Here is a 24,639-nt window from a genome sequence, read left to right as displayed (position 1 = left end):
CTGCCATGTCCTGTGATGGAACAACTTATTTACTATTTAAATAAGAATTAATCTTATTCACCACACTGCCATTAACATAATCTATTAAGAAATGAGGGCAAAATGAACCCTAAAACTTACATTAAAAACCCCATCCCATGTAACTTCAAACCCCATGAAAACAGAAAATCGACACAAATTTTAATATTTATATATTTTAAATCAAAACACAATTAAATATAGTATGTTTTAAGTACATGAATGCTTGGGTATGAGAGAAATAAGAGGTGGTACATAGTACCAAAAACCTATACACAGCCTTTTTTGCTTTTTCATAACAATACAGTGTGTCTCTATACAATCAAATATTGCAACAGAATAACACTTTCTAGTCAATCAAGATATTCTGAACATTGGAAATGATTTGAGTTCTTCGCATAGTGATTTCTTTGCACAAGTTTGAGGAGAAAAGCAATCATTAGAGTTAAAAATAAGACCCAAAATAAAAGTGTTGTATACTAAAAATGCAGCAGTAACATAAGGGTGAGACACTGAGTACTTCTGCTACCCTGCAAAATCGATTTGCTGGGGGAAAAAAAGGAGGTGCTGTGTAACATGGTAAGTGTGGACAGTGTCAGGAAGAAGGCCAGAGGTCATTAAAAACTGTTTTTCTTTGTAAACCAAACATCTGGAATTAGATTCTACGTTGGGTGGAGGACAAGAAGCGATGGAGAGTGGCAGCAATTCCTTTTTTCCTTGCTCATGGATGGTGAGGACAGGAGTGGAGCACTGCAGGGTCCAAGGTGGGAGCAGAGGGGCTGCAGGACCAGCCTTGGCTCTGCCCTGTGGTGGAAGCAGGGGAGATGTGTGTGTGTGTGCAGGTGTAGGAGCTCAGCAAGGAGGAGTTCCTGACCCTTCTACACTGCCTTCAGAGTTAATGCAGGTATGAAGTAAAATACATTTATCTTACACTTGAATACTCATCTATTTCAAGTAACGGAAAATTAAACTTAGAACTTCCCAGGTCATTCACTGCCCATGGATTTGCCCCACAGCCCTTCCAACTCTGTGTTTAAAAATTACAAGCAGTAGAACCAGAAACTACAGCAAAACCTTCCCCTCTGTTGTGGCCTGTGTGTCCCATTGCAGATATTTTGCTTGAAAGTCTTTTTGTGAGACAGGGTCAAGTATTTGTGAAGTCAATGACAGTTCCTCAGTGACACATTTGTAAACTGCATCTTCATCTCAGAACCATCATTTCTGTGAATGCCACATACACCAGGCAGAAGTGTTTCTTCACTCTCTACAGTGGAGGTCCAGGATTGCTTCTTCTTCATTCTTCCTCAGAAATGAGGGGGATTCCAGTGGTTGGAGTAGCAGTGCTTTGTTTTTATTGGCTGTGTTAAGAATCCACCAATAGGGAAAGTTCGCTCGTTCTCAAAGTGGAAAACCAGATTTCCTGTCCTGGAGTTTCTAAAATCATAGCTGGAAAAGGGAAAACCAGTTAATTTTACCCTAAAACATGCAAGGTAATTGTTCAATAGAAAGACATTTTGTGTTTAAAAACGTTGAAGCCAGGTTTGTTTGAGTTTAGGGGAGAAAAAAGCTCCAAACCTAATCCAAACACACTCAGCCTTTTGATTACTTGCTTAATTGAATCCAGAGCATCTGCAGTCATTTGAGAATTCTAAATACTGTGCTGAGTGACCTTTTCATCCAGGCAAACTGGAATTGTATCACTGCAGCCAAGCTATCAAGTAAAGTCATTGTACAAGTTATTTAAATGTGACTGCTCTATTAGAAAGAAAATAATCAGTGTTCACTGCCAGTGAAGCTGTGGATGCACCCATTTGGATCCAAAATCTGGGCTTTGGCACGTGTGCACTTTCAATAACTGAACATAATGCAAGTTAATTTTCACAAACTCACATGCCCAGAAGTCAGAAGTACCAGACATTAACTTGGTAACCTGCTGTCACCAATATTTCACAAAATCCAACTGCTGCCTCAGAACTGGGGTTTTTTTAGACAGAGAACACATGGGCTGTACAACAACAGCCACTAAGCAACAACACACAAACCCATGCACAGGGTGAAAGTCTGGAGACAGAAGTGTGTAAATGAGAGCACCCAATGAGACAAATCCACAGCTGCTGAGTTTCACTGAACTTCAAGCAGAAATGCCACTACTGACTAAGAGGACACAGCAAGTGTGAGCTCAAGGCAGGAATTACACTTCATCCTGCAGCACAGATTACCCTTTAACTAATTAGGCAGTTTGGAGACTCAAACCAAGACAAGTTTAATGCTTGCACAGGAGAACCACCACAGGCATCTGCCAAGAAATTCCTACATCACACGTAGGCTCAAACACTTCCAACCTTTGTTTCTTCCTCTCATGCTCTGCTGGTTTGAACATTTTCCAGCGTGGGTTTCAGCCACAGGAGGAAGGCAAGTGAGAGCTCTGCTGCTCCCACAGCCTGGCTGGAGCCAGATGAAGGCAGCAGCCTCTCCACCCCCTACCTTGGTGACCTTCTCCACGGGCTGCTCACACTGCGCCTGCTGCATCACGTCGTTGACAATCATCTTTGCTATCCTCCAAGCCATCTCTTCTTGAGCCTGAAAAACACAGCCCAAAACACAGATAGCCTCAGGTTCTTAAAGGACAAACACAGTGCTCTCAGCACAGCCTTGGAGTCAGGGAAACCTTCACAACTCCATAACCTGTATGAACATATCCTCCCTCAATGGAAATGCACCTGGCTTCCAAGTGTTAACTTCAATTATTGTACCTAAGGCTTGATGCAATTTCCAAGAGAGTTAGTGGAGATTTTAGATTTATCTCTTGGGGATTTATCCAAGCCCCTCAGAGAGGAAGAATGCAGCCTGGAATCCATGTGCAGTGGTCACTCAAATAACACTTCCACCCCTACTTACAGATAAATAAAACCACAACAAGAAAAACCCTGACTGCAAGCACACACTTAATTAGTTCAACCAGCAAGCACTGGCAAAGAGCAAACCAGTTTCACACATACATGCAATCAAACTACATTTAGCACACAGAGTCTCCCTGTTCTGGGTGCAGCAAAAAGATACTCAGAGATAACAGGCAGGATTAAGAACATCAATGCTTTATTTCTCTGAAGTATGAAGTCACAAGAAGAACATGAAAGAGGACACACCTCATCTGTATTTCCTTGAACCCATTTCTTCATTGCTTGTGAAAACATGGACCCTGGTTGAGATAAAAACAGCAAGCAAGGTATGTCAGAAAAGTGAGGCACAAAGCTGATTCCTGTCACCCTTCTGAGGTTTGCTCTGCTGCCATTCAGGACATGGAGGGGTGGCAGGAAGGACAAGGGACTGCCTGCAGCCATTTGGACACTGAGCCTTCCCCAGAGCTGAACAGCAGCACCAGCAGCAGCTCCCAGCCTGGGTGGGAAGCTTGTGGAGAGCTGCAGCTCTCCTTCATCTCAAGACCAAAGCTTTGAGGGTTTGATCACCAGCTCAGCTGCTGACACTTCCATCCCTGCCACGTTCCACCAACAGCTGCAACTCCCACAGGCTGCTCATCCTCCCTGGAGTCCAGCTGGACCAGGAAAGCAGAATTTGGGTAGGAAACTGGGCCAGAGATGGGTTTTGCCTCACTACAGGCCAATCCCCACAGAATTTCTATTTAGCTTAAAACAGATCTGGAAAGAGTCAAACATTTTGCCTATCTTAACTCCAGCAGGGAAGAGAGCAGCTCTGCAGATGTTTGCAGAAATGGAGAGAAAGAACAAAGCAAACCTTTTGATTTTTTGACATCAGGCTCTGGTTCAGATTCTCTGATGAACTGCCCCAGGTCACTGACTCTTCCAAATGTCATTTTCCTGAGGAGAGGAGTGAAGAACCATGTGGGTGATCAAAAGAACTTTGGCATTATGGAAAGCTGTATTTGGCTATATATTGGCTACATTTTGGAATCAAAGAGGAACAATAACTAAGAGGAAGAGAAAAATCAATTAGAAATATTTTTCTGGCTGCCATTTTGACCAAAGAAACATTCACTGGGTGTTAAATCACACTATTGAAATAAAGTTACTATCAAATATTAAGACATGGACTAAGATCTTGCATTTAGGCCTACTCTCCATGAAGGAGGACACAGCAAAAATGAAACAGAGGTGAAACATGTAACCAGAAAGGAAACAAAACACTGAAATGAACCTTACCCTGCATATGTTCGTTGATACAAAGATTCTGGATCCAGACTTGCAGCATCTACAATTATTGCTTCATCAAAATTTTTCAGGATTTTAACATTAGCCTTTTTGACATTGGACTACAAATAAAAATTCTAAGTGTTAGTGCCCAATGCAGATAACTACCAGCTTCTTAACAAAACTGCAATTTTACTGCTTTTAACACAGATAAACCTCCATCAAATCTCTAAGCAAGAGTATAAAAGAATCAGTGTGTCTGTACAGCCTTGAATTCCCAACTCACAGGACACTGTTGTTAGCAGAGGATGATAAAATTCTGTGGCCAGAGCCAAAGACACAAAGCCCAGGTCAGCACAGGCTGCTCAGTTATCAGCTCAGCAGATCCGTGTGTGCTCACAAATCATTTGTTGTGAGTCTGGAACATCCCTCCTGCTCTTGCTAAGCAATTCCCAAACACAGATGCCTCCCCCATGCACAGAGAACAAATTATTCATCTTCTGGCCTGGAGTATTTATATAAGATTATGAATAAAAAGCCAAGGAAACATCAGAGCAACAGCAGGGAGGGCACAACACACAGCACTCCATTATCGCCTCAGCACGGAACAGGAGCACCAATGGCAGCTCCTTTCCTGCTGCTCTTTATGCAAAAATATGCAGAGAGCCAGAGATTCTCCTGTTCACACAAGCAGGAATGCTCACACAGAAAGCAGCACCTCATCTCCTAAATTGCCCAGCCAATTACCAGCAGTTCCTCCTGCTCAGAGGTTCGAGCAGCAGGAGGCTGCAAGAACACAGATTTTATTCCTCACTTCACAGCTAGGGGAGGAATATTCCCTCCTTGCAAATTAGGAGGTTTAAAAATAGCACAAGCAGGTGGTACAGCTTCCAAGTTGCTGGAAAGTCAGGACATGACTAACAGTGGTGTGGATACTGGGTTTGAAGCTCAGGGCTGCCCTGCAGAGTTCAATAAAAGCAGCAGTTGCTTGGCTCCTCTGCTCTCAGCTGGGCTTGCAGTTTCCAAGCTGTCCTGGTTACAGGTTAGCCAGAATCTGCTCTGTGTTTGAGCAGATTGATGCCTTCAGCCCTGGAAATGAGTTTACTCTTCAGGACAGAAGATTTGGCACTTTAAAAGAACTGAGCACACAAAGCTAGCATGTTTATATTTAAATTTGATAGCATATTCACAAGTGTCAATTTTCACCTGAAGTTGTAACTATGGTATTGACAAAATAATGTTATTTCTAATAACAAACATTCTTAGATATTATGGCATCATAAAAAGTCTTCAGTAAAGCAGCAACTTAATATAAGACATCACTGATGTAAAGAAATAACAGCAGCACAAGGCTGTGGGTACAACAAATAGCAGAGACACTTCTGACAGAACTGAGCTGCAGGTAGATTAAACACATCCTAACACAACCCAGGCTTTAAATGAAAGTGGAATGGTGTTTCCTTGGACATTGACACAGCAAAGCCAAGGTGGTACCTGGGAGGCAGAGCCATCCGTGCTCCCCATGGAATCACTGTCAGGAGAGCTGCCAGGGCCATGGACACTCAGTGCAATGTTCCCTCCTGGGAATTCATCTCCTCGGACTGAATGGATGAGGTCATTCAAGTATTTGTAGTAAAGGTTGCTGGACAAGAATCCAGGTAGGAAAACCTGAGAGATGGAAAAAGTCTCCTTTAATTAAGGTTGGTCTGCATAGTTAGAGAAGAGCACACAAACATCTCAGTCCTTGTGTAGATGGAACACAAGTAAAAGCATCCATGCATGGAATTATTGTGGATTAGCAACTGCATTGCTTTAAGTTTTAATCCTACTGCAAAATGAACAAACCCAACTGCCTATTAATGAAATCCCCCAGTAAATGGAACTGAAGTTCAGGGCTTTTTTCCCCCTCTAGAAACTTAAGCCTGGCAGCCCAACAGGCTTTACAGTTATTCTGTTTCACTGTGCACAATTCTCTGCAGCTCCAGAATCAAATAATTCATCTTTGGTATCTGGGTATCCCAGAGTTACATTATTAACCACAGCACTTGTATTAGACTTGCAAACAACTCCTACTAAGAGGAAGGAAAATTTTCCAAAGATACAAAATAAGCTGTTGATAGCAATTCACATGGGAGGAAATTCTGTTACTTCCATTAAACTGCAATAATCACCCAATGAGACAAACAGAGCATTAACAGCAGCAGTGGGTGGTATCTTCAAATCAGGCTGGGGAAGAGTCTGGCAGATTTTCCTGAAGCTGTTCTATTATACAGGTAAACAGGAAATCAGTAAAGGAACAGCACAAATCAGGGCACACTGTGGAGCCCCCACCACCCTCAGTGAGTGTGAACCCCACTCTGGTGGGGAATCAACCCCAGCCCACCCTGGAGGGGAATCAACCCCAGCCCACTCTGGAAGGGAATCAACCCCAGCCCACCCTGGAGGATCTCTCACCGTCTCCATGGTTGTCCAGGCCTGCCTCAAGGGAGTGGTGAAGCAGTTGGGGAGAGGCCCCCCCTCCCTGCAGATGTTGGATTCAATCTCCAGCCTCACAGAGTCATCAAAGCCCAGAGGGTGCGTGGCCTGCAGGGAGAAGTACCTGGGCAGGGCAAGGAAACAACACAAAGAGGATTTGCAAACCTCTGCAGTGCTCAGTGCCCACCCCAGACACTGCACACACCTGGTCCTCACTACTACAGGTGAGACTGAAACAGTCTGAGAGCCCTGCCCTGAAACACAGATGAAAAACAGAGGATGGGAAACAGGAATGGAGCAGGAAACACCCAGAACTCCAAAGCAGCTTTGGCTCTACTGCTGCTCACTACTGCTCACATCCTTCCAAACTGAGTGTAAGGATGGGGGAATGATTGATGAGCCTGAGTGAAGCATTTGCTTCCTCTCCAATTATTATCTCCTCCTTGGGTAATAACTGCAGTTGTGGTAGAGCCTCACACTTCAGCTTGAGAACAAACATTTCCTGGAAGCAGTTGTGCTGTCTGTCTCCCAGCTGTCTTATTTAAAGTGAAGCACAAAGTACAGGAAGAAAGTTCCTCTCCTGAAAGTCAGATGTTAAAAAGGATCTGATTACTTCCTTAAAAAAGGAAGTATTTCACAATACTAAGAACAAGCACTAGCTGGCTTTTATTACATGTGAGAAGAGTTTCTACAGCCTACTTTATATGGATAAGAGTATCTGAACATTAAGGTTTTTCTGCTACTAGGCTTAAACCCCTTCCATTTTCAAACATCAACCCATCAGATTTGATACTTCCTAACCAAACAAAACCAAGCAATCAAGTCCTGAAAACCCTGAATTATGTTTAAGAATGGAATCCTTGTAAGGATTTCTCCTCCTGTATATAAAACAAATTCAGTTCATGTGTGCAAACACATCAAAAGCCACCTTGATAAAATGCACCTCAGCAGACCAGCCCAAGAATGCAGAGAAGTTCATTTTGCACAGCAAACACAAAAGCACAAGTACAGAAAGAAAGGATTGTTGAGCTCCCTCACTTGTCATACAAAATCATGGCATCATTCTGTGCTTCTTGCCCATCATACTGGCCTTCTTTGGCAGCAAGCTGAGACTGGAAGTTATCTGCTGCCAACCAGAACTGCAGGACATTAACTGCATCTTCCTTCTCCATGTACTGCAAGGGAAAGCACAAAAAGAGGAGATTAAAGAAGTCTTAGCAAGAAACTTTTGATGATTTTTTAACTTCCTTCTTCCCATTTAGAAGAAGAAACATAGACCATGTATTAGTGATGCAAAATTGGGCACAGAATTTTGAATTTCTGTTTCAGGCAGATTTAGCTTGCTTGGGGGGGAAAAAAGGAGAAAAAAAAAAAAAAAAAAAAAAAAAAAAGAGAACTTCTGACATTTCTTTTCTGTACTTATGTTTACACTTAGTTTCCAAAAAACTATTTGTCTTGTCGTAGGACAGGAAGCACAATTTTCATGCTACATTTAGCTTACCCTGAGCTCAGCACATTGTCTCAGCCTCCCAAGCTGCAGTTTCAAACTACATCAGCTTGTCAGACAGTCAGGACAAGTGTGTCAAGAGCTGATTCCTTAAATGTGCAGGAGCCTGAAACTCTGATATCTTTTATTTAACCTATCACATCACTAAAGGTGCCCTCTCCACATAGCACTGGTTGTGATTTGTTATCTGCAATCCAGGCTTTTACAATCACTACAATGTGAAGATCAAGATAATGTCAAAGCTTCTACAAAGCAGAGACTCTGAGAAGCACTCAGCAACTGAGAGGAAATCACAACTACTCATTCCACAAAACAATGGACAGGTTTGAACATTTGAATTAGTTCTACGTGAGGGCAGGAAAAAGTTCAGTGCATTTTCTCTCAGAAAAAATACACCTTGGGCTTTTTATTGTATTTAGAATCATAGAATTACAGAATTGTTTGGGTGGAATGGAACCTTAAAAATGATCCAGTTCCACAGCAGGGACACCTTCCACTATCCCAGGTTGTTTCAAGCTTTAATCAACCTGGCCTTGGGCACTTGCAGGGATCCAGGGCAGCCACAGCTGCTCTGGGCACCCTGTGCCAGGGATCAATTCCTGCCCAATATCCAACCCAAAGCCATCAAGGAATGAACAGATTTGTTGCATCTGCTAGAAAGCGATCTAAAAGCAAACCCAAACATTGCCACTCACCTCAGAGAAGTAGAAGAGGGCTGACTCACAGAACAGAATGTCAGCCAGATACACAGTCCCACTGGTCAGCACCTCAATCTGGTATTTACAGAAATGGTGACTCCGCAGGAATTCACTAAAGTGCCTGCACAGACAAGGGACAGTCACTTATCAGGGTCAGCAGCACCCAAGGCAACCTCAGAACCCATCAGCTCTTGCCCAGAACTCTGATACTTTTGGATGGATAAAAGCCAAACCAGCAAGAAACAGGGCAGGTTTGTAAATGGCACAAGAAGGAGATAAAGAACACAAGAGTGTGAACAGCCAAGTTCAGCAAGAATGGATTTGGAGAAGGGATCTGAGCAATTTCAAATATAAAATACAGCACAGAAAGTGCTGATACGGTCATGTCTCCATAAACATTCTTAACAGAACCTTTAGGACAAGAGACACAAGAACCCAAACCATGGCATCAACTTACTCTTGTTCCATTGCATTGAACACTATGGACTGGGCTGTAACAAAGCAGTTGGGATCCACCTGGCCATCCTCCCCACAGATCTTTGCTGCAAAGAAAGAGCAGGTTAATTTTAACATGGATTTGGCAGAGCAAGGACTGGTTAATGAAAGACTGCAGTTCAAATCCACCAGAATCAGCTGGTTCTGACTGAGCAAAGAGCTTTCAAGGCTGGCCAAATAATAATAACATGGCTAAAGTATTTGATTGAGACTCATCTGGATCCCCTCCATAATCACCAAGAATTCTTTCCCTAATTTAAACAAACTCTCTGAAAGTTTTTATGAGGATATTCACAGCACTGCTGAAGGTCAGATCCACTGACACTTGTAATCTCCTATCCTGTTAAGGCTGCCTTTAAAATTCATAAAAATAAAGGCAAATATGTGACATATCAGAGACACATTTTTATGGGGACAGAGCAGCTCTGAAATGAGGAAGCAATTATTAATTCTTACCAACTATGTCATTTCTCATTGCTTCTGTAATAGGGATTGGTTTAGCAGCATCTGGAGAAATATATTTGGTAAAAGTACTAACTGCATCCCGTTCTATACCTGCAGGGAAGAAACACAGAATCAAACTTGGAATTCCCTGGAGTGAGTAACAAATATTTGCTCTTCAGAAAAGCAGCTGTCTAATTCTCAGTGATGTTTCCACTGCAGGATATTCATATTCTGCCCCTGACCAGCTGCAGGGACTGTGTGATCTCCAGTCAGGTCACAACAAACCCAGCATGGACTGGGATGGAATAAAACAACACAGCTCCAAATTTTCCCTACCAGCACACAAGGCAGAACCCACTTCCTCAGCTGCACACCACAGTCCCAGAAGCAACAGCTTTCAGGCAAGTGAAATTCCCAATTTCTAGCTCTCATCACAGAGAAATCACTTGCATTATACAGGAATTACTAGAAAAAAAAAAATCTTAAAATGATATGCCTCAAACAAGTTGTGCTCTTTACACATCATCGTTTGAGACTTGGGACTCTGCTCTGGAAGACAAAAAAATTACACTCAAATTCTTTTCAGATTTCTCAATAAGGACCCTGTGTTTTCAAATTCTTTTTAGACATCAGAAAGCAGAGATGCTTTGGTGACTAAAACATCATTTTCCCTGTTTAAGTGGCTTTGGGGCTGAGGTTATGTATTGTGGAGGCACATGACAAATAACTACAGGAGAAGGACAAACAGCAAGAGAAAGGGATGCAACACAAGGAAACAGTTGAGCAAACAAAAGGAACCAATATGAAGAAAGAAGTGTTTCCTTTTTGGCTGCAGACTTGCACAAATGAGGCAGGACTGAGTAGAAGTAGAGAAACATGTTACTGTGCATGTAGCTCACTACCAAAAGGAAATATTTAATTTCATCCTTACTTCCAGCAGCCTCTGAAGAGGTGGAATCCAAATGACAACAAATCAGTTACAAGGGAAGGAACTCTATCAAATAAATCCAAGAACAAAAACAGTACATTCCACACATAAATCTCCACAAGTCTCTTGCAACCACTACTTATGTCATTCTAAGTAATACAGGATATTTACCTTCCATGACAAGTGAATTATCCATTCCCAGCCCCACCATCCAAACTTTCTGCAGTTCTTTTAAGGTGAGATGGATGGGTGAGGGAACAACTGGACATAGCAACGTTCACTCAATTTCTTATCACACGTGGAAGAACAGAACCAACCTAAGCTCATTGAGTACACAATAATTTTGCAGTCTCTTCAGCAGCTTTTTTATTTTTAAACAAGACAAGCAATACACAGCTCAAGCTGACCAGCATCAGTTAACATCAATAATACACAAAAGTTTCTTGCTTGCAACATCACATCAGGCTTGCTAAGAGCCTGAGAACTGAGGCAGCCCCCTGCACAAAAACGTTCATTTCCCACCTTTCCAAGCAAAGGGAACACACAGCACTTACTTTTCATGAGTTTTCCTGACAAGTCCTTTAGTGCAGAGGAGGGGCTGTTTCTATTTGATACTGAAAGCTTGGAAGATTCTTGCTGATCATCTGGAAGAGGGTGAGTCCCAGGCTCTGCCGTGCCCCGGGGCAGAGCCCTGGTGCCGTGGCTGTCCTGCCCCAGCAGCCCTGCGTGGTTCTGGCTGCTGGCAGTTCTGTGGGGCTTGGAGAGCTCCAGCCTCTCCTCCAGGCTGGCAGCAGGGGGAGAGGAGCCCAATTCCTGCTGTTTGCAGGGGGACACTGGCTCTGCCAGGGAGCTCTGCTTCACCGTGTTCAGGCTGTGGGCGCGGATGCGGGACCACGTGGTGGAGTGGAAGCTCTCGGCCTCCAGCCAGAATTTCACCAGGTGCTCCATCCTGCGCAGCTCCATGAACTGGATGAAGTAAGGGAGGGCTACACTGTCCTGCAGGACTTGTTCAAGGGTCTTGGAAAGGCTTGATTTGGTCTCTTGAGCCTGGTAGTTCAGACACGATCTGCCTAAAGGAAAACATGAAAGGGAGTGAGTCCATATTGTACCACAGATGTGGGGGTGAGATACAGAAGTGTCCTGTAATGCAACTGTGAAGAGGCAATTCCAACATAATGCCAAAATAAAGGAATTAAAGTCCGTTCCCTTCAATTCCCTCCCAGGGTAACACAGATGCTATTATACAGCAGCCACACTTTTATTACCTATTTGTTTACCTGAAAACCAAGGGGTGGTGAGTGCACACCATCACAAAATAAATACCCAATAATATACAAAATAAATACACAAAATAAAAAGAAAAGTTGGCATTGTTAGAGCCTTACCTAAGTCTCCAAAGTGAGCAGCTTCCATGTGACTTGGCTGCTTCTTGAGGGCAGCTGTGCGGCTGCTGGAGAAGGAGTCCATGTTGGCAGAGATGGCGTTGATGGCCACATGGCTTGGTCCTGCAGCCTCCAGCAAGGCATGATTCCTGGTGCTTCTCTGGGGGGAATGTACTGGGACTGCAGCTGGAATCAGGACAGGAACTGGTAAAGCACAAGGACCCCAAGACCTCTTCTAAACACTGCCCGATGCTGAGCACTCCAAAATACACCAGGGAGCTGGCAAGGGTCAGTCTCATTGGAACCTCACTGTACCCCTGGGTGTCATCTTTGATTAAGGGTCTGATTAAAGACTCCAAGTTTTATTATTGCAAGAATAAATTCATTCCCACCCACCTCTATTTTCCTTATTCAGCAGCAAATCAAGAGATGCCACGTCCAAGTTTACACATGAAATACTCCTGAGTCTTCCTGCTTCCTTGATAACCACTACTGTAACAACTTTATACTCTGTCAACAGTTTAATTTAGTTCCAATGCTCCTGCCAATCCATTTCCATGCCTTTTGAAAGCTAAAATGTGTTCAAAAATCCTGAGGTACACATCTATCTGTGAGGTTTAATAAGAGTTATTTCTCAAAAATATTCTTGTTGCTTCTGCTTGGTTGCAAGAGAAAAAAAAAGCAATAAGGAAATACCTGTGATGAAACCCAGGTTATAAACTTAACCCCCTCTGGCTGTTTCAGGACACAAAAAAGAACAAATAAGAACTTCCTCACACAGAACTCTGCTAATTGTTAATTGATGACAGAGCTGAAAAAAACCCCAACCATGCTGACAGCAGATTCCAAAGCTCTCAGGAAGCTGTGCTGGATGAGGATGTCGTGCAGGGACATCTCACACCTCTGACTCAAAATAAAGCACATCAGATGAGCTGATCAGCTCCACACTTCCAGGGATGTGTCCCATCAAGGTGTCAGGCACCTTGGGCTTCATGACTTCCATGCTGCATCACTTAATTTTTATTCCCAATTTTATGACAGCAGTTGACAATTTCACACTCAGATGTCACAGATACCTCAGGAGCAATGGAAACATTTAAATTATTGCCAAGTGCTTGTGCAGCTGCAGGATTGGACACCAAGACACCACTTGCTGTTTCTTACAAAGCCCCTGGGTGTTTCCTACCACCAATAATGGAGAAAATACCTTTTTTACAAGGCCAAGGGATGGCAGCAGCGGGAAAATTTGGTGGAGGTCACTTGTGTAGAGCCAGAGTCACACTCCTCATAATGCTACAGGTTATTAGATTTAAATTTAATTTTATATTTTAGACATTTGAGAAAAAAATGTTCTATTTTCTCTAAGGGTCAAACAAAGGTGCTGCTGCAGCAGCTTACATGCAGCACTATAAACTTTCAAGTTTATTTTTATTTTCAGGGTCACCAAACTGGTAGCTGCACTGAAAGGTGAGGTGTGGCTATGAAGTGGATGCAACTCACTGTTTCCTGCATTTGATTTGAAAGACAGACCACCAAGGTGAAAAAAGCCTGCAATTTTCTCTTGATGTGCAGATAACACATTACCAAGCACAGAAACAAGATTTTGTCTGAGGGTATAAAAGTAGCAAATCAGATTCTGGCATTTACCTCATCTCCTTTCAGAACTGCAGGAAAATCTGACAGGATCAACAAACTTGTTTTCCTACAGTTTATAAATCTCTATTCCACCAAGATCTTTTCTCCTTTCCTAAGACATTCAGGAGCAAGACCTCTGCACCCCACAGAGCAGCAAGGAATGGCTCATTGGGATTGGGATCTTCAGCCCCATCCAGGTTAAATCTGCAGCTTCTTCTGCAAACCAGACAGTGAAGCTGCACTTTGCAGACTCCAAAGGACACTGCACCTGAGCAAGGAACTGCAGGAGCAATTTGCTGTGGGTAAGGAACAAGCACTGCAAGGTGACTGGAGTGCCTGATCACTTTGAATTAAAGCTCATGCCTGACATAACTTAATAACCTCCTGCACCTACAGAATCAGCAAGAGGAGGAGGAAAGATTAGTTACTATAAATAGCCAGAAACAGAATTAAGTTCTGGGTTTGATGCACAGGTCAGATCTGTGCTCAGGAGTAAGGAATGATCCTGATGGGGAAGATAAAAATGGTGGATGATGGCAGAGATCTGAGTTTACAGACAAAAGTTTGATCTTACTTTTAATTGCTTTCACATCTGTGGTCTTTTCTTGTTCTTTGCCTTTCACTGTAAAATACAAGGGAAAATGTTAATGCTATTTTGGGTAACTAATGGCATTCACCTGAGAATGGACAGAGACTCCCCAACATCAGCAAGTATCAGAGGCAGACAGAAACTATAATTTTGTTAAAAGTGATTTCTCATTTAAATTGCACATCCAGTAACTGACAGAGGCTTTCAAAGCTTTCCTGTTGACTTTCAAAAGCAAAACCTTATCAGCCATTAATTAAGTTCCATGAAATACAGTCTGTTACATTTCCATGGAGGAAGATGTTTGCTGTCTATAGATTAAAGCTTCACTCAGGGTGACTTTATTAAACAGCATGAACTGGGAAGAGTGGGAAAGGTGTGTTTTAAGTGTAGAGCACTGGCAGGTGCTCCCTGTGAACCAAAATTCACCTAAAACCAACATTTCCCTTGTGTTACAGAACACCCAACACTGAGGAGATGTGGGCAGGCTCTGGCTCCATGGAGCTGCTTCCATGCACATGATGGGCACGACAGAAATGCTCTGGAAACTCCCTGCAAACAGTTAATTCTCTCACAAATATTCTTGCTTAATCATCATGAAACCCCGGGTGAACAACTGATGGCAGATAACAGTGTAAAAAGTTGTGATGGAATAGTAACAAATATTACTATTTGTTAAAGGAAGCTCCTAAAGGAAGTGAAGGAGGAGATCTGTTCAAAACAAAAATAAAGAAACCCAAGCAGCACATAAACAGGATGGCAGAGAAACAAATTGGAGAATGTGATCTACCAGGGAGGCTGCTCCAGGCAAGGATTATTACTACAAATGGGTCACCCCTGCACACCGAGTGTGGAGCCCTTCCTGAGGGAAGCACAGGGCACAGCCCCGCATTTACATCACAAAACACACCCCAAAATCCCACCCGAAGCGCTCCCATCCCATCTAGACACGGTAAATATTTCAGAGGAGAGCTCCGGTCTCGGGTTACATAACTGGCCCGGCCCGAGGCTGCAGCGCTGCCTCCAGGCTCCCCTGCGAGCACCAGCGCTGCAGGGCTGCACACGGGGCGAGCTGCGGCTGCAGGAGGTGTGTGACACGCGGGGTGTGTGACACAGGGGGTGTGTGACACAGGGGGTGTGTGACACACGGGGTGTGTGACACACGGGGTGTGTGACACGCGGGGTGTGTGACACGCGGGGTGTGTGACACAGGGGGTGTGTGACACGCGGGGTGTGTGACACGCGGGGTGTGTGACACGCGGGGTGTGTGACACGGGGGGTGTGTGACACGGGGGGTGTGTGACACGCGGGGTGTGTGTGACACGCGGGGTGTGTGTGACATGCAGGGTGTGTGTGACACGCGGGGTGTGTGACACGCAGGGGTGTGTGACACGCGGGGTGTGTGACACGCGGGGTGTGTGACACACGGGGTGTGTGACACACGGGGTGTGTGACACAGGGGGTGTGTGACACGCGGGGTGTGTGACACAGGGGGTGTGTGTGACACAGGGGGTGTGTGTGACACAGGGGGTGTGTGTGACACGGGGTGTGTGACACGGGGTGTGTGACACGCGGGGTGTGTGACACGGGGTGTGTGACACGCGGGGTGTGTGACACGCGGGGTGTGTGACACACGGGGGTGTGTGACACACGGGGGTGTGTGACACGCGGGGTGTGTGACACGCGGGGTGTGTGACACGCGGGGTGTGTGACACACGGGGTGTGTGACACGGGGGGTGTGTGACACGGGGGGTGTGTGACACGGGGGGTGCGTGACACGGGGGGTGTGTGACACAGGGGGTGTGTGACACACGGGGTGTGTGACACGCGGGGTGTGTGACACGGGGTGTGTGACACGCGGGGTGTGTGACACGGGGGGTGTGTGACACGCGGGGTGTGTGACACAGGGGGTGTGTGTGACACGCGGGGTGTGTGACACGCGGGGTGTGTGACACACGGGGGTGTGTGACACACGGGGGTGTGTGACACGCGGGGTGTGTGACACGCGGGGTGTGTGACACGCGGGGTGTGTGACACGCGGGGTGTGTGACACAGGGGGTGTGTGACACAGGGGGTGTGTGACACGCGGGGTGTGTGACACGGGGGGTGTGTGACACGGGGGGTGTGTGACACGCGGGGTGTGTGACACGGGGGGTGTGTGACACGGGGGGTGTGTGACACGGGGGGTGTGTGACACGGGGGGTGTGTGACACAGGGGGTGTGTGACACGCGGGGCGTGTGACACAGGAGGTGTGTGTGACACAGGAGGTGTGTGACACGCGGGGTGTGTGTGACACGCGGGGTGTGTGACACGGGGTGTGTGACACGCGGGGTGTGTGTGACACGGGGGGTGTGTGTGACACGGGGGGTGTGTGACACCAAAAGAGGAGCATTCTCCCCTCCCCACGCTGACCTGCAGCAGATGCAGCAGGAGGGTAACCAGCCTTTACATAACCGAGCTGATGGACAGGAGGGAAATCAACCTCTGTGAGCTCTCATCCTTCCCAAATCACTCCAATATTTCACCAAACCAGTTCCTAGCTGCCAGCAGCAATTCCTGGGTTTCACACAGCTGCCCTCCATAAGCCTATTTCCAGTATAAATACCTCAGTTCCTCCCTAAATACCTACTTACAACTGGAAATACCAACTCCAGGCTCGTGTCCCAACCCTCCCCACACAGGCTGCTTCTGTCCCCAGCAGCTCTGAGCACGACCAAGCGACACCAGTGACAGGAGGGGACAAAATCAGCTCTGATCCAGGACAAGCCCGAATTTCAGAGGGTGAAGTTTCACTACAAGAATTCACTTTCACTTCCCCCAGAGAGCGGATGCTGCGTGGTGCCTGTGTGAAACCAGAAGGAACCACAGGACAAGGCTGAGGGCGACATTTCCCGTGGCCAATCCCATTCCAAAGGGTGCCAAAGCAGCACGTGACATTCCAGAGGTTCAATTCACATCTTGAAATGCTCTGAACAAACTCAAAAAGCGTTCACAGTGAGTCAACAGCACACAAAAACCAGGGAGATCCTGCTGAGGTCAGCCAGGCTGTGGGACTGCACGTTATTCCCAAGATATCCCCAGGGATGAGCAGTTCCACTGGCAGCAGTTTCATAACCTGCCCTCAAGCACCCAGCTCACCTGCTATACTTTGATTTCTCAACCCATTATCCACCCTCAGTCTACCAGACCTTTATTTTAAGGCCCAAGCTATAAAAATATTTCACCCCTGGTTTTGATTTTTCTACAGGTCCGTTGTTTTATGATTCTTGCTATGGCTTAATTTTAAATTAGTTTTAATTTTTACCCACTGCAATATCGTCATAAACAACAACAGCTCACCCCAGGAACATTGGTGTTTGTGGGATTTTGGCCTGCACGTGGCCAGAGTTTTATCCTAAGCCTTAATGTGCTGCTTTCCTCACAGCTCCTGCTCAAATCTTCTCTAAAAACCACACCTAAAACAGAGATCACACCGAGCAGTGCTTCATGCACAGCCCAGATGAAAGGCTGCTTTTCTCCTCTCCTTCACAGCGTCTCTCTCTCGGGCATTTAGTGCTGATTTGCCTCTCTGACCAAAGATCCTTTAATCAAAGGAACACAGATCCTCAATTACACTTCTCAGATAATCAGAGCTTTCATGGCTTTCTCCCTGAGAAAGTTTCCTCACAGGCTGACCTTGTCCCTGTGATCCCATGTCAGGATGAAACCTCAGCTCCACAATTCTCAATGAAGCAACAGCAGCTCTTTTTGAAGCGTTCATAACCACGATTAAAGTTTTATTCTGCAGCTCAACATTTGTATATAAACACCCCAAAAAGGATTATGGCACTCGCAAAGCCCTCAGTGCCTTCCAGACTCTTCAGATCTGCTAAGTTTAGATTCATTTCTTGCACAACTGCTACACTAACCTCCCCAAAGAGTGACATTTTCATTGCTGTTGCTTTGGCTGAGCAAGATCCAGAGGATGTGAGAGCCAAGAGCATCTCCACCAGCCCAGGCACCAGGTCCTTGCCTCCCAGGATGTGCATTTTGGGTTCAGTAACCCTGAGAGGCTTTAGGACAGCGCTGCATCAGGAAATCAATGGTTGCATTGCTCGAGCTGCAGCATCACGAGGAAACAGAACTTTCCCAAGGGCCCTTCCTAAAAGGTGCCACTTTCAACAAAAACCACCCAAACCACAGCTGGGCAGGCTGAGAGTGCAGGGCCCTGCCTGCAGCATGAGCACAAAGTGCCTTCAGAACGCTGCACTCCCAGAGAACACTTAAACTGGGCCCATTTGTGCTGCTAGAGTATTATAAATATTTCAGCAGCCCTCAATTTCCCAGCCTGTGCTCCCTACCAAATCCATTGCAGAATAAACAGCCAAGGATTCCTCTGGCTTTCACGGAGAGCTCGGTGCCATGAGTCCCTTTTTCACTGACATTTTCAGCCGCTGCTGTACATTCCCATTATAATTTATACAAAGCCGGCTATGTCAGCATTGTGAAAAACCATCCGGCAAGGTCTCAGAGGCTCAGAGCCTGCACGAAGCGTGGGAGGCGCCCCAGCCCCCTCCCGCCCCGGTCACCGTGCGGAGCCGCGGGCAGCCCGGGCCCGCAGCCGGCGGTCACTGACCGGAGAGCCCCGGCGGCCGCTGCCGCTGACCGGAGAGCCCCGAAGGCGGCCGAGCCCCCCGAGCCCCGCCCGGCGCCCCGAGCCCTCCCAGCCCCGCGGGAGGAGAGGACGCGGCGCCGGCACTGACCGTCATTGGCGGGGACGCCGCTCCTCAGGGCCCGCGCGTCCTCGCGGGGCGCGGCGGCGGTGCCGGTGCCCGGAGGGGCAGGGCCGGGGCCCGGCAGCCGCGCGGGGGACGAGCCCGGCGGCCGCCCGCCCGCCGCCCCCCTACCTTTCCGCCTGAAGAAGGACATAGCGCCGGGGAGGGGGCGAGGCGGCCGCCGGGGCGGGGGAAGGCGGGAGGGAGGGAAGGCAGCGCGCCGGGTCCTATGAATGAGGCTGCTGCGCCCGCCCGCCGCCGCCGCTCCCTCCGCCTCTTCCTCCCGCGGCGGCGCCCGCGGCCGCCATGTTGTCAACAACGGCCCCGCGCCCGCTTCCGGCAGCGCCGCCCGCGCGGCACGGCGGGATGCGGCCGCACTCAACATGGCCGCCCCGGCATCGCGCCCGCCCGCCAATGGGGCCGGGCGGCGCCGCCATGTTGGGTGAGGGCAAAGAGCCCGCGGGGGTCCGGGGAGGGGCGGCCATCTTTGATCAGGGCGGGGGGCACCGGGTGGCGTGAGGTGACGGCCGCCATCTTGGCTGAGGGCGCGGGTGACCCGGGGACGCTGCGGCAGCTGGGGCGCGTCCCGAGGGCATGGGGACAGAGTCCCGAAAGGAGGGGACAGAGAGCCCGAGGGCGGGGGACAGAGCCCCGAAAGGAGGGGACAGATTCCCGAAAGCAGGGGATGACGGGCAGGCGCCGTGCAGGGCCGTGAGAGCCGAGGCGTCCTGGAGAGAGACCTCAGGGACGTGTCCCCAAATGTCCCCTTCAGCCCTGGGGGCCGCACAGAGGGGCAGACAGACAGACGGACACACGGAGAGCCCCGCCCGGGGTGTGAGGGCTCTGCAGAGCCGGTCCCAGTCCTGCAGCCCTGTGGGCTCTCTCTGCGGGACACGCGGGGCCGCGGCCGGTGCCGGAATGCGGCGGCTCCCTCATCCCTCGGCGGCTCCCTCATCCCTCGGCTGCTCCTTCCCTCATCCCACGGCAGTCCGAGTCCAGCACAGCCAGAAATCCCTGCCGGGCCGCTCTCCACCTGCGGAATCGCTGTCCCATAAGTCAGTTCCGTCTGCGCCCCGATTCCTGCCACAAAAATCCTCTTAATCATCCTCCCGAGGCAAATCCGCTCTTCCCTCACCTGCCAGGGACGTTTGTCACCGTCACACGGCGCTTAGGTTGATGTCCGAGGAGACACTCCTCAGGTTGATCTCTGAGGAGATCTCTGCTCTAAAAACTTTACAAACACTTTGTAAAGACTGTGATTATAAATTCCGGTTTGTTAGTCTGTGAGAAACTGAGGCACGGAGCCAGAGGGCAGCTGTGCCATGGCCGTGTCACCCCGGATCGATGCAGTGTCACCCTGTGCCGTGTAACTGTCCTGCCCTTGCTGCCCGAGCCGTGCCAAAGTGATGTGATTAATAATCATTGCCTGAGTTTCTGCGCCTCCTTTCATCCGAGCATTCCAAACCTCTTTACAAACACTCAGTAATTAAGACTCATAAATTGTAAATGGCATAAAAGGTACACGGGGATCTTCCAGGGCTGGGATGGAGCCGTCTCCTGGGCGGGATGGTGCCGCTGATCAACACCCTGTAGCAATTGCATTTTCTCTTTTGATATTATTTTTGTTAACTGGTGCTCTTTGATACAGTTTTGTACACATGCCCAGAGGCTGGCTGAAGCATAATGAACTATTCTATATGGTTTCTGCATAATGAATGGAATTATTTAATTGGCACATAACCTCAGAGACTGCTAATAGACTAAAACATTCTGAAGATGAGTAAACTGGAAAGAATGGGATGACTCAGGGAACACTAAATTAACATATTCTGCCAAAACTTTGCACCCAGTCCTCTTGGGTTTCAGGGTCTACATGGGGGTTGAAGAAGGATGCAATGATTGACACAAGAGTTTGACATGAATTACCTTCCCTGGACCGACATTTTCTCTCATTTTTGGGAATCCAGAAGGGCTGAAGCTCCAAGCCAGAGCTGCTCCCTCAGCCTTGGACCTGGATCTGAACTGCAAGTGTGAGTGACAGCAGGTGCTGGAGCATTTAACAGAACATGACAGTTTAATTATCTGAGCAATCAGTTAAATATGACTTCAGGACATGGGTTGGCCAATGTCAGAAAGCTGAGGGACTCCTCCCTCAATGAAAATATTCAAATTAAAATAAAAAAAAAAGGCTGTCTCAGTGCTTGATTTTTTTCTCCTCCACAGCTAGAAAAAGAAGTAAACTTTAATATCTGAAAAGATTTAAATGGAATAATCGTGTTTGGACAGATATAATAAAACAGAACAAGACTTTGTTGCCTTTGATAATTAATCACAGGGCACTGCTCTGCTCAATTACAGCACAAAACCACAAATCTAACACACATTAGAGGTCATTCCCATGTCTCCCATCTTTGGGACAGTCCATTTATTCCCATGATGTTGGGATTCTCTCTCATATATAGAATTCTCACTATTTTGGGAACACAAATACCAAAAATTTTATGAGTAAGGACTTTACCAGCTGAGATCTTACTCTGGAGTAAATAATGTCCTAAACACATCAGGAGTCAAAGTTTCTGCCTTTGCACAGAAACTCACAGCACCTTCAATTAGAGACTTGTATTTTACTCCTAATTTTCTTTTTTTTTTTTTAATGGGAAAACAAGTGTCTGCATGCACACACAGAATTCCTGGCAGGTTTGGCTGTGGCTGACCTCAGTCCATGAACCTCATGGGAACGGGAGGGTTGGTACCTGTGCTGAGCATTTCAAAGCAGGGAATTCTCCCACGTCCCAGCCTGGTGAAAATTAACTGCTTTTATTAAAACACTGCAATTCCTCCCTGCTTCCTTCCACGGGGCACATTCCCAGGGAGGGAGGTTTGTTCAAGCAAGGGGTGAAGAGTCTCTGACTCCCAGTGGAGGTTTGAAGTGTAAAATGGGGTTAAAAGGTACAAAAAAAGTTCATTCCTAGCAGGAAGAGCTGCTTGGTGACCTGCAGGTGTGCTGGACAGAGCTCTGAAGCAGCACTGAGCAGCAAAAGCAGAAAATCTCCCTCTCAAGGTCCTGAGCTCTTCCCGGCCCTGCCGTGGCTGCTCCTGCAGGGACGGAGCCGCTCAGGAATTGTTCTGGATCAGGGAAGGCAAAGGGGCTCACTGGCACCTCCACCCTGCCCAGATGGCACCGCCAGCGCTCTCTGGGACTCTCCTCAGATGACCTTCCTCCAATCCACAGTTCTTGCCATTCTGTGGCATCATAAATACTTGGAGAATAATAATTTATTTAACACCATCTTCTGTTTCTCCGTTCTTTTTTCCCCCACCTTTTGCTTTTCTAGATCCCTCAATGAGTACAAGAAGTGATGCAGCACATGACAGCAGTCAGGTATTTCTCTGAGTGTGATTTTGTCCCTCTAGAACTTTCCCGAGGTCCCAGGACGGGCAGCATTTCTAAAAGCAGGACACAGACACAGCCCATGGAGCCCAGAGGCTGCTTGAGGACAGAACCGCAGCGTTCCGGGGCTTTGCCCGTGCATTCACTCAGCTGCAGGAGCGGATTTGCCATCGCTGCCGCACCAGGAGAGGGTGCCAAGCCCCCGGCTTGTGCTGCGGGATCTGCACTTCCCACGACGCGGAGCCCTCTGCGCTTTAAACATCAACCAACGCGCCCTGGATCTAAAGGAAAAGCTCGTTTTTTAACCAAAAGCTGCCCAAATGTCTTTACCTGTTTCAGCCCTCTCGGCAGTAAGTGCCCGAAACCCGCCCGAGGACATTAGCGCAGGATAAAGACATTTTTTGCTACATTTTAAAAAGGATCTAGTTCTTTATGCGGCTGATGGACGTGGGACCGCTCGGGGAAACAGCTGAGCTCCTGGAGACCGAGAAAACCCGTAAGATCTGCGAGGCACAAACATAAAACATCAATCCGTGCTGCGCCGTGAGGTTTAGCAGGAATAAAAACCCGATCAATGAAGTTTTTAGAATGACTGTTATAAAAATCCATCTGCACTGGGAGGCGCAGCTTTTACACCTCAAACAAGCGCAGGCTCCCGGGCAGCCGCTGTGCCTCCAGCACCTTGGAGAAAGCTGCGGGGTGAGAGGATAACACAGCCCGAGCCGGCGGACCCCGAGCCCGAGCCCTCCCTGCACGGCGGGTTTCAATCTAAACCTCGGGTTTCAATCTAAACCTCCCTGCCACGGCGGGTTTCAATCCCCGCGAGGTGTCATCGCGGAATTCCCGCACCCGCGTTCCCCACGCGTGTCCCCGTCCGGGAGAGCTGCAGGAGCGGAGCGGCAGCATCGCCGAGTGCGGGCACGGAGGGAGGGTAAAAGGCACCGCCGGTAATTCACGGCAGGCACAGCCCGACCCTTTCGGGGCCGCGGCGCCGCCGGCAGCGGGCGGAGGATCGCCGCGACAGCGCGGGAGGGAGCGCGCAGGTGACCGCGCTCCCCGCCCCGGCTGCCCCGCCCGCCGCGGGTGTCGCAACCGCGCCCGTGCTCAGCCGCGCCCCGCGGGGGGGGCGGCGCAGGGAGCGCGCAGGGAGCGCGCAGGGAGCGCGCAGGGGCGCGGGCAGCGCTGCCGGCCCCGCGCCCGGCCCCGCCGGCCGCCCCGCGCCGCCGATGCTGTCGGTGCCGGTGCCGGTGGCGGGCGCGGGGGCGGCGCGGGGCGCGGGCTCCCTGCCCCGCCGGCGCACCATGTGCAGCGGCGTCGGCTGCTTCTGGGCGCTGCTCTCCGCCGGCCTCCTGGCCGCCTGCGCCGCCGCCTTCCTCTCGCCGGCCTGGCTGCTGCCGCCCGGCCGCGCCGCCGCCGGCTTCGGCTTGCTCTGGCGCTGCGCGGGGCCGCCCCGCGGCTGCCACGGCTCCGCCGGCCCCGGCGGCTTCGGAGACATCCCCTCCGGTTCCTGGCAGGTGAGCGCCTCCCCGCCGCGGCACCCCCACCGCCTCCCCCGGGCTCCCGGGAATCCCCTGGCAGCTCCCCGACATCCCGGCTGCCCTTCCCTGCACTCCCCGGCAGCTCCCGTCACCTCCCCGGCAACCCCCGTGTCTGCTTCTGGCTCTCCGGCATCCCTCATCGCCTCCCCGGCATCCCCCTCTTCCCTGCTTTCGGCTCCCCGGCGTCACCCCATCACCTCCTGGCCTCCCCCCAGACTCTCCGCTATCTCTCTGTCCTCCTCACGTCCCTAAGGTCCTCCTGTCATAACCCCAGTTTCCCTTGTCCTGTCTTCCAGAGGTGCTCCAGCATCCCTATCCTGCCCGGATCATCGCAGGCATCCCCTGCATCCCCCTCGAGCATCCTCTGCTCTCTCCGGCATCCCTTCCCTCCTCTGCATCCCACCCGATGCCTCCGAGCATCTCCTCAGCCCCCCTTGGGTGTCCCGGGATCCCTGTGGGGTCTCATCCCTCTCTGGGATGCCCCGGGGCTGACCCGGCCACCCCGCCCTGCCGGAGCCCCAGATCCCCCGCCCGGCCCGGGCCGGCTCCAGGGGCGTGCGGGAGGGACTCGGGGAAGCTGCAGAGGTTTCTGTGCCTCCCAGCGGGGCTGAGCATCGCTCC

The 24,639-nt window shown here is 48.9% G+C and overlaps 2 protein-coding genes across 3 annotated transcripts in view; one reads left to right on the top strand and one right to left on the bottom strand.

The window, feature by feature from the left end:
* Positions 1-174: 174 nt before the first annotated feature.
* On the bottom strand, positions 175-19,243 carry AKAP10 (A-kinase anchoring protein 10). 2 transcript variants are annotated; one of them, XM_063174224.1, is made up of 15 exons: positions 19,078-19,243; positions 14,323-14,370; positions 12,117-12,299; positions 11,286-11,801; positions 9,816-9,914; positions 9,322-9,406; positions 8,862-8,985; positions 7,698-7,834; positions 6,639-6,783; positions 5,679-5,852; positions 4,197-4,306; positions 3,772-3,854; positions 3,165-3,217; positions 2,503-2,598; positions 175-1,464 (listed from the first exon to the last, which is right to left on the bottom strand). In XM_063174224.1, exons 1-15 carry the CDS (start codon positions 19,241-19,243, stop codon positions 1,459-1,461), a joined length of 2,025 nt encoding a protein of 674 aa, XP_063030294.1. In that variant the 3' UTR covers positions 175-1,458. The 2 variants fall into 2 exon arrangements, with proteins under 2 accessions (XP_063030294.1, XP_063030295.1); XM_063174225.1 differs by lacking the exon at positions 14,323-14,370 and having other exon boundaries at positions 19,078-19,159.
* Positions 19,244-23,706: 4,463 nt separating this feature from the next.
* The window catches only part of LHFPL7 (LHFPL tetraspan subfamily member 7), a 57,030-nt gene continuing 56,097 nt past the window's right edge, over positions 23,707-24,639 (top strand). The window contains exon 1 of the mRNA XM_063173688.1: positions 23,707-23,994. Within this exon, the coding sequence (XP_063029758.1) occupies positions 23,707-23,994 (288 nt within the window). The remainder of the gene's footprint in view (positions 23,995-24,639) is intronic.

Source organism: Melospiza melodia, chromosome 21 (genome assembly GCF_035770615.1).
Source record: "Melospiza melodia melodia isolate bMelMel2 chromosome 21, bMelMel2.pri, whole genome shotgun sequence".
NCBI classification, from domain to species: domain Eukaryota; kingdom Metazoa; phylum Chordata; class Aves; order Passeriformes; family Passerellidae; genus Melospiza; species Melospiza melodia.
Note: the sequence above shows the minus strand (reverse complement) of the source record. Positions and strands in the feature narration are given on the sequence as shown.